This window comes from Lipotes vexillifer, unplaced genomic scaffold (assembly GCF_000442215.2).
Source record: "Lipotes vexillifer unplaced genomic scaffold, Lipotes_vexillifer_v1.1 scaffold496, whole genome shotgun sequence".
NCBI classification, from domain to species: Eukaryota; Metazoa; Chordata; class Mammalia; order Artiodactyla; family Lipotidae; genus Lipotes; species Lipotes vexillifer.
The window spans coordinates 5,716,313-5,726,224 of record NW_006786690.1 but is presented as its reverse complement, the minus strand read 5'-3'; the positions used below and the strand labels follow the sequence as shown (position 1 = coordinate 5,726,224).

Below are 9,912 nucleotides of genomic sequence, written 5' to 3'. Positions count from 1 at the left end.
AAAAAAAAAAAAAAAAAAAAAAAAAAAAAAGAATCTGCCTTCCAATGCAGGGGACGCAGGTTCAATCCCTGGTCGGGGAACTAAGATTCTACATGCTGGGGGGCAGCTAAGCCTGCGTGCTCTAGAGCCTGCATACCACAACTAGAGAGCCTGTGTGCCGCAACTAAGACCTGATGCAGCCAAATAAATAAATAATTTTTTAAAATTACTTATTATTTTTGGCTGCATTGGGTCTTCATTGCTGTGCGTGGGCTTTCTCTAGTTGTGGCGAGCAGGGGCTACTCTTCATTGTGGGGCGCGGGTTTCTCATTGTGGTGGCTTCTCTTGCTGCGGAGCACAGGCGCGTGGGCTTCAAGAGTTGTGGCACACGGGCTCAGCAGTTGTGGCTCGTGGGCTCTAGAGCGCAGGCTCAGTAGTTGTGGCGCACAGGCCTAGTTGCTCTGCGGCATGTGGGATCTTCCCGGACCAGGGCTCAAACCCGCGTCCCCATCCACGGGCAGGCGGACTCCTAACCACTGCGCCACCAGGGAAGCCCACTAAATAAATCGTTTTTAAAAATCATAAGTATTAACTAAATTATTAGCTAGCATTTGCCGAGCCCCGTTCAGTGTCAGTCACTGTGTTAAAATACTTCACACAGATTATTTCATTCACTTCTATTTTTTTTTTTTTTTTGCGGTACGCGGGCCTCTCACTGTTGTGGCCTCTCCCGTTGTGGAGCACAGGCTCTGGACGCGCAGGCCCAGCGGCCATGGCTCACGGGCCCAGCCGCTCCGCGGCACGGGGGGTCTTCCTGGACCGGGGCACGAACCCGCGCCCCCTGCATCGGCAGGCGGACTCTCAACCACTGCGCCACCAGGGAAGCCCAGTTCTCTGTATTTGTATCCCCACTTTATGGGTGAGGAAAATGGACCCGAAAAAGGGAAAGAAACATGCCCAAGGCTACCAAGCTGGCGGGCGGACGAGCCTGGGTACCCTGCAGCCTCTTACAGAAGCCAGCCCAGGGCCCATGTTCCTAGTCAGTGTGGCCCCCGTCTTGGCTGAGGAGAGGGGCCGTGTGTGACCAAGAGGCTGCCCATGAGAGGCCCATCCCAGGTGGCCGGGTGCCCTTACCATTTGTCTGTGATGTTGATGAGGGTGGAGACCTGGCTCAGGTACTCTTTGTCATAGACGACTATAGGCTCGGATTCGTTGATCTCCACGGGGTAGAAGATGGTGTTGAGGAAGGGCAGCCAGTTGATGGCGGGCGCCAAGGCCTGGAAGGGAAGCAGACAGCGTGACCCTGGCTGGGCTGCTTCTCCTCAGAGCCTAGGACTCTAGGTCGTTCTTCTGAAGAAGGCGCCATCGAGCCCTCACCGCGGACAAAGCAAAGAGCTGGGTGCTGGCTGACAGTGCACTGGGCAGATGTCAAACCCAGGCTGGCTGACTGTTGTCAGAGATGCTGTACATATAGAACTGTAAGGCACCAAACACCAAACTGTAACTTGAAATGGAATAAGAGGAGACACAGTGACAGCAGCGGCAGCCACTGTTGGTCAAGCCCCTCCAGTGTCAGGTGCCACCATCAGTGCCACACATCTTCTCTCAGTTGGACCTCATGACAAGCCTAGGCGGTAGGTACCATTATCCCCATTTTCCTGATGAAGAAACTGAGCCTCAGAGGGGTCTGTAATGGATGTGTGTAGAATCTGGAGCCAACTGCCTGGGTTCATACGCTTACTAGCTGTGTGACCTGGAGTAAGTGGATGAGCCCCTCTGTGCCTCAGGATCTCATCTGAAAAGTGAGGCTCATCATCATCATAAAACCCACCCCACAGGGTTAGTGTGAGAATTAAACAAGTAATCCTGTCTGTTCTACTCAACATGTGGTCCTGTAACATCAACTAGATTCTATATGATCAGTCTTCTATATGATTGGTAACTACAAGAATAACAGCAGTAGAGTGCATAGAATTCTCTGGTCCACAGCAGGTCTTTCTCAGGCATGGGATCTGGAAAAGCAAGCATAGGATGATAACCTCAGCAAGAGAGGAAAAGCCCTCAGCTCAGCCCATGCCCACACAGGAAGCCAGTCAGCTCTATTTTAAGATAATTTAAAAGGAGCACCTGCACACAACCCTCCCCACAGAGGCACATGCAACTTTGCATAACTCTCAGCTCCCAGAGGGCTACACTTGCCCTTGGCCTGCCTAACGGCAGCCCCACTGCATAGAGCTCCCATCTGTCTATCTTCGGGGTCTCCGTGTCCACAGCCAGGAGTTCCATTTCCCACCAGGCAGCCTCCAGCCATGTGAGCTATTTCTCAAGGTTCCAATTACTGTCTTGTGAGTGTTTTGATGACCAAGTGGCAAAACTTTAAAAAAAATTGTGGTAACATAAAATTTACCACTTTAGCCATGTTTAAGTGTACAGTTCAGTGGCATTAAGTATAATATATTCACGTTGTGCAACCATCACCACCATCCATCCACAGATTTCGTCTTGTAAAACTGAAACTCTGAATCTATTAAACAATAACTCCCCCCATCCCCCTCCCTCAGCCCTAGACAACCACCATTCTACTTTCTGTCTGTGAACGTGACTACTCTATGTACCTCATCTAAGTGGAACCATGCAGTCTATTTGTCCTTGTGTGACTGGCTTATTTAACTTAGCATAATGTCCTCAAGTTACACAACTTTTGAATGGACTGCTCTAGTCCTATTTTCCCCATATGTTCTGTTGTTTTTAGTTCTTTTCAGTCCTGTAGTTTTACAGGATGCAAGGTTTTTCAGGATTGCATATACTGTGTTACAACAAAAATGCCTGTAACATCAATGGTATCTGGCATGTAGCAAGCAATCAATGTTAGCTATTATAATCATTGATGAGCTATTGTAATCATTGCTCAAAGCCTCCCAAGAGAGGTCCTGGGACTGATTCCAAATTCTGTTCTTTGTTCCCTTGAAAACGGGCAAAATGTAAGACAAATAAAGGAAGCGAGAGACGCCTTATAAATGGCCTTCATACAGGAAGATCAATTAATGTAAAATCAATCTGTGACATTGATGAATCTATAACCTGCTGGTAAATACTTATAATGTCCTCAGTGACAGAGGCAGCCATAAAAACCTCCCACTTGACAGTCTCTCTGGTTTTAAAGGGCAGCTCAGCTGCTGGGGAATAAGGACCTCAAAGGACTGAGGAGGGCAGGTCCCGTGGGCAGTGGTGTGCTGGTAAACATTTAACAACTGGCTCTCAGTGATGGTGGATAATTTGCATTCCCACCAGGATCTATTGCAAACTACCCAGAGAGTTGGGAAGAGCTGTGCCCAGTGGGCCCCAGTACATCCCCATCTGCCTGGCACCAAGGTGAGCTGGGAAGAGCCCTGTTTTGGAGAAGACCTAGACTGGGGTCCCCACCATGAACCAGCTCTGGACCTCAAGTCACTTTGCAGTCTTTCTCTCAAATGGAGACAAAAATCCCTACCAAAGGGCTTCCCTGGTGGCACAGTGGTTGAGAGTCTGCCTGCCAATGCAGACTGGGACACGGGTTCGAGCCCTGGTCTGGGAGGATCCCACATGCCGTGGAGCAACTGGGCCTGTGAGCCACAACTACTGAGCCTGCGTGTCTGGAGCCTGTGCTCCGCAACGAGAGGCCACGACAGTGAGAGGCCCGCGCACCGCGATAAAGAGTGGCTCCCGCTCGCCGCAACTGGAGAAAGCCCTCGCACAGAAACGAAGACCCAACACAGCCAAAAATAATAAATTAATTAATTAATTAAAAAAAAAAGCTGACGCAGCCACAGATAAAATAAAAATAAATTAAAAAAAAAAAATCCCTGCCAAGGGTGGGCTACTCTGTGCCTCTCGGGACAGCTTATACAATAAATCGAGCTTCTTTTTTCCCCTAGCTTGTCCATTCCTCCCTCTCTTCCTGGCAAGAGCTCCTTAAGCAGGTGACCTCTGGGGCTCCCCATCAAATTTCTGTGGCTGCAAAACTTGAAGGTGTCCAGGTGAGATGGTCAAACAGGGCTCAACACTTAGAGCCACCTGACAGTGTGACCTGCTGGCAAATCCTCCCGGGAAAATCTCCAAGTTTACAAAATGTCACTGTTTATACAATTAACAAGAGCTTCATAAACTGCAGGTGATTGGAACTCTCTGATCAGGGTACAGATACAGGTGATGATAAATCCCCGTATACTTAACACAAGCCTGTTCCTTTTGGGAGAGCAGTTGTTCTGTGCAGGTAAATTCCCACAACTCTGAAACAGAGTGCCTGTTGAATACCAGGATTTTCACATTTTCAGTCTTTACTGATTTAGTGAACACCTAACTTAAACCCGAGTGCCTGGGTCCATCTCCATGGAGACGGCTGTTTTAACCAACCAAGACATTCCACTTGTGATTCAAAGCCTTTGGGGCACACAGATGAGCTCTATTTTCCACACTCGCAGCCAAAGAGTACTGCTGGTCACCAAGCACCCAGCTCAAGTAGGCTTGCAAAGTGGGAGAGGAACGAGGATACTCCCAGGCTCTATCTCAGCTGAAGAATTTAGAGCAGAGGATGGGGCTCATTCCAAATCAACTTTTGGTGTGGAAGGTCCTAGAAAGGAACAGGAAGGTCCTCAAGCCCCTAGAGAAGCAACAGAAGATGTTTGATTCATGGGTCTGAATTCAGACTCTGCTGCTGGGGGCTTGCCTGGAACCGCCGTGTATTCCTAGAACCACACTGTGAAAGGCTGGGGCGCCTTTCCCTGAGCCTCCTGGAGTCTGGGAAGAAAACCAAATTTCCAGATACCAGGGAACAAAAAGACATTCTCTGTCCAAGGGTGGAATAAATCAAACTGGTTTAGGGCTGGAGACGTGGGCTGTCATCACCGATGACACAGGAATAATACTAAGATCGATTACTGTAATATGTTCGAATTGCACGTCAGTTTACAAGATGAGATCTCATCCTTTGCCTCATCTCACCGTCATGCAACCCCATGGGCAGGGCAGGGCGATTCTCATTCAGGACACCAGGCTTCAGTGGTCCAGGACTTCTTTAAACACTAGACATAACTTTTTTATACGTAACCATGCCCATTTCTTCTGGGAGATCGCCACAGTTTTCAACCTATCTTCAAAGAATTCTGTGACTTAAAGTTAAGAACCACTGCCCCTTATGAGGGCAGGGGCTGTCCCTCATTTGTCTCTGTGTTCTGCAATGGAGCAGGTGTAAATGAGCAAGCAAAGCCCATTTTACAAGGAAGGAAACCGAGGCTCAAAGAGGGGGTTATGTGACTTGCCCAATGCTCACAGAGGGGCTGGGCCAGAGCAGTCTTCTGACTCCAATCCCAGGACTCACACAACTCCAGGCTGCTGCCTCTGCTAAAATCCTCCCCACCCTGGGAGCTCTGTAGCTGGGAGGGAGGAAGAGCATTTCCTTGCTTGCTTGGAAGAACAGAGCAAAAGCAATGGTGAAAAGACATCTAGGGGCAGAGCCTGGAAGCCACGCTGGGCCAGATGTGCCCAGGGCTACTGTGCTTTCTCGGCCACTCTTGGGCTGTCAGTTGCCTTCGTGGCCACTGCAGGGGGGGAGAGGGACTACTGGAGCCCTTCTGGGCTGAGAACTGGGCAGCTGGAGCAAACCAAATCATGCTGCACAAACAGCATCTCCCTCGACTTCCTGGCCTCGGAGCGGAAAAACAGTGCCAGATGGTGCCCAGCACAGGCTGCTGATCTCCATAACAATCCACTCAGCACCACTCCCCCTGATGCCAGCTTCTCTGGGGACCTAAAGGGCAGCTGGCACCCAGAAGGAGGCCAGGCTCTCTTGCCCTCATCCCCAGCCTTTGTGTGGGCTGCACCTCCACCTGGGACACTCAGTCAGCCTGGCCCCTGCTCGCTTATTCATTAGACTCACCCTCCCTGACTTAGCTCTGCCCCTGGCCCCAGTGCCCTGCTTTTCTTTCCCAAAGCACTCGGCAATGAGACTGAGCTTGTTTCCTCGCTGGTGTCCCTTACTCGCCTGGAAGCACGTCAAGAGCAAGGCCCCAAGGTAGCCCCATAGACACCTGTTGGAGGGAGGGCTGGAGAGAGAAAAAGGGGTAGGGACCTAGGTGTTCTTCCCTAAAGCAGCAGAAATGAGCCAAACTCTAATGGATGGGCAGGACTCGGCCGGGCAGAGGAAGAGTGAAGCCTCAACACAGGTGGCCTGGACATCCTTCCGAGCAGGGAAGCACGGCCTAGACGAGCATTCCTGGGCGATAGCAGGAAACAGGGAGATTGAATAAGGCCATTCTGCTGATTCCTCTGCGACCCCAGAGCTTGGGGGAAGGCTGGACACCAAGATGCCACGAACTGGAAAGAAGGAACTGGCAGGCAATCAACTCACTACCTGCAAGTCCCAAGCAGCCACCAGGGGGCAGGCTTTGATAGAGGCTGACCTACAGAAGAGACATCGACTTCTCAGATGGGTACACCCAGCGCAGAGAGCGTCTGACCCCAACCCTGTTACAGCTCCAGGAGGTCACCAGGGGTCGTGGTCAAAAGCAGAGCTCTAGTGAGCCAAGCCTGAGTCCAAGTCCCAGCTCCCCTGCCACTTAGGAGCTTAGAGGCCTGGAGCACATCACCTAACCTCCTGGCTCAGAAAAGGGAGGTGACATCAGAACCCAACCTTCACGTTTATTGTGCACCAGGCTTGATGTACTTGAGCTTGAGAGACTGGAAATGCCCAGTCAATGTGAGCCAATATTATCACCACCACCGAGTCTCCCCAGGTAGCTGCAGTTGCAGAAAAGCAGCCTGGCGTAGGGCAAGAGACTGGCTTTGGCTGGTCTCTGGCTGTGTGGCCTTCAGCAGGCAACTCTAATTCTCTAAGCCTCAGTTCCGTCTGTGAACTGGGGACAACGACCATCCCTGCTTCATGGGGTTGTTCTGAGGGTCTGGTGAAGGGGGTGTAAACACCCCAGTCTAGTGCCCTCCATCCTGAATTCTGCCTCAGTCTGTGCTGCCTCAGCCTCCGCGTCAGCAAAGCTCAGCTACCTGCAGTTCGGCTGCTGTCACTTTGTGGTACAGGAGCTCCTCGTCCCGGCGCTTCTCCTGCGGGATGGTGATATTGGCCAGCGCTGTCTCAAAGTCCAGGATCTGCTGCATCTGGGGCCGGATGGTGTCCTCGTCCCCTCCGCCCAGCAGCTTTCCCAGCTGGACCATGTAGTTCAGGTATCCCGTCAGCACCTGTGGGACCCAGCACCCCCCATCTGTCAGTGGCTGCCACCCACTGCCCAGTGGACAAGGGGGGCAGGGCAGGGCAGGCCAGCTGCAGCCCCGCACAGGGAGCCAGGGGGCTGGGGGGTTTCACCCAGGACACCCGCTGGAAACCAGCTTCAAGAATGGTTTTGGCAGTGCACCCCTTCACTAGTTCCCCATGGCCCTCAGGATAAAGCCCACCAAGGTCCTGAAGTGGGCTGGTCCCTGCTGTCCCGGCCCATACTCCCTCCTGGATGCTCATCACATGGAAGCCACCAATAGGGCCATCGCTCAGTTCTTGGAACTCACTTCTGATCCACCCTGCTCTACCAGGCCCCCAGATTTGAATTAGGTCTCCAGGTTACTTTCTCAGCTCACCCTTCCCTTCTCACAATTTATCATCATGCCTCTAATCGGGTGGTTAGTTACTTAACATCTGCCTCCCCTCCCAGACTCAAAGCCCCATGGGGCAAGGACCAAGCTGGTCTTGTTCACCACTATCTCCCTAGCATCAGGCACTTGGTAGCCACTTGCTCAATACAGTGGGTGGAATCATGAATGGACAGTCAATGAACCTCAGGCCAGGTCTCCCTGGGACATCACGGGAGGAAGCCAGGGGGAGGGAAAAGTGTGGGCTTTGGAGTTATCGGATCTGGATGAGAATCTCAGCCTCACCACTGACGACTAGCTGTGTGACCTTGATAAGGTCACTTAGCATCTCTGAGCCTTATTTCCTCCTCTGAAACAGGCCAGGTAAAAATAATGCCCATGTGACACATAAGGCGAATGAAGTTCAGAGATGTTCAGTACCTGCAGGGTTACTGGGAAGGCCAGAGGTGATGTGTATATAAGGTAAGTGGGCGTTATCACTGCCTCGCTCTAGAATGGGGACAAATGACACCTGTTCCCTGTGCCCACAGTGCCTGAATATGGAAGAGCCTTACTCTAGAATGGGGACAAATGATACCCCTCCCCTGCCAGGGACTGCCAGGTAAGGGACACCTCTATGCTCCTCTAGCGTCAAAGACCTGCAGAGGTGTGTACACTGAGGGAACACTGAGGGGGACGAACCATGGAGAGAGGTGGTCTGGGCAGGAGCCACTCTCTGAAGAGGCACACCTACCTTCTCATTCTCGGTTTTGTTCAGGTAATAATCCCTCGAGGGTAAGCCCAGGCCAGACTGGTCCACCTGAAGAGAAAGGTGGGGGTGAGAGGGGATCTCCCGTTGCGCTCACACACCTGCGCACGCACACCTACGCACGCACACCTACACGCAGTCTCCGTTCGCTCCAGGGGTGGCAGGCACATGGCAATGGAGGAGCAGCTCAGGCCCCAGCAGGAGCACAAGCTGGTAGCCGAGGCCACCCCTGGGATGGACCCTCCAGAGGGGGGACAGACACATGTCGGGCTACATTCCTCCCCACACATGTGGTCAGCCGCGGGGATCTGGGGCCCTTCTGAAGGTCAGACGGAACCACCCTCCTCTTTAAACTCCTTCTAGGCTTGGCAGAGCACTTCTGCTTCATTAAACACTTCCCAAGGTGGTGAGCAGTCCAGAGCCACTCACGGCTGTGTCACCTGGGTCAAGTTGCTGAACCTTTCTGATCCTCAGGTTCTTTACCTGGAAAATAGAGGAACTATCTAACCTGCAGAGCTGGAATGAGGATTCAAGGAGAGAGTGCCAGTGAGGGCCTTGCTGGGTGCTGGGCAGGTAGGGAGGGTCAATCCCTGATAGCTCCTATCAGAGCCTTGGGCCACACCTTGACATACCTAGAGTAGGTATTGCTATAGTTCATTTTGACTGATAAGGAAATTGCATCTCAGAGAGGTTGAGGCACTTGCCCATGGTCACGCAGTGAGTGAGTGGCAGAGGTGGGTGGGAACTTAGCCTTCAGGACGCCCAACCCGGGTTTCTCGCTTCTGCCCCTGAGGGTGGGCAGAGCAGGGCTGGGGTCCCCTGGGTGTGCTGATACTCAGTCTGGGGCAGGCTCTGGCAGGAAGAGGTGGACTCAAAGCTATTCCGAGCAGAGCCACAAAGGCCAGAGACTGAGCTGGGGTGACCGGGAGGTGACTCCAGCTGTGCCCAGGACTTGACATCACTCCTGGGACCCACAGTAACCAATCAGAACCCCAAAGATTCACCTGTGCTGCAGTGACCCCCACCTACCCAAGGAAGGCAAGCCTGCCCTTTCACAACTTTCCTGCAAAAATCTCACAGTTGGGAGCCTCCAGAAACAACCAAGCTCAGAAACCAGAAGCCTGTCGCCCAAGGGCAGGTCTGCCCTCACTGCGCTGCTTGCTAAACTCAAAACAGGCCCTGAGGTCAGGCCCGGCCCTCTCCCCGCCGGCCTCCCGGCCCCTCACCTGGATCACGTTGCTGCTGGAGTTCTTAGAGTCAGCGCTGACGTAGACTGAGAAGAAGGGCGAGGTGCGGTAGTGGGACGTCACCACCTGCAGCGTGCTCTGGAAGTTGTCCTTGTCCCAGGGCCCCGTGATGTTCCAGCCCCCGAGCTGTGGGGAGGGAGGGGGGCCGGGGAGGGGATGAGGCGGGGTCGGGGAGACCGGGTGTGGATTCTGACTCTGCTGCTTACTTGCTCTGTGACCCTCTGCAGTCCTCTGACCTCTCTGAGCCTCAGGAGTAAATGAAAGGGCTGGTCTGTCTTCCTTCTTTTTTTCTTTCTCTCTCTCTTCCTC

At 52.6% G+C, this 9,912-nt stretch overlaps 1 protein-coding gene across 2 annotated transcripts in view; it reads right to left on the bottom strand.

The window, feature by feature from the left end:
* The window catches only part of ECE1 (endothelin converting enzyme 1), a 54,176-nt gene that overhangs the window by 17,532 nt on the left and 26,732 nt on the right, over positions 1-9,912 (bottom strand). For both annotated transcript variants that reach the window (XM_007459217.1, XM_007459218.1), the window contains exons 5-8: positions 9,583-9,729; positions 8,342-8,407; positions 7,015-7,206; positions 1,114-1,256 (exon numbers count right to left, since the gene is read on the bottom strand). In XM_007459217.1, the coding sequence (XP_007459279.1) occupies positions 1,114-1,256; positions 7,015-7,206; positions 8,342-8,407; positions 9,583-9,729 (548 nt within the window). The remainder of the gene's footprint in view (positions 1-1,113; positions 1,257-7,014; positions 7,207-8,341; positions 8,408-9,582; positions 9,730-9,912) is intronic.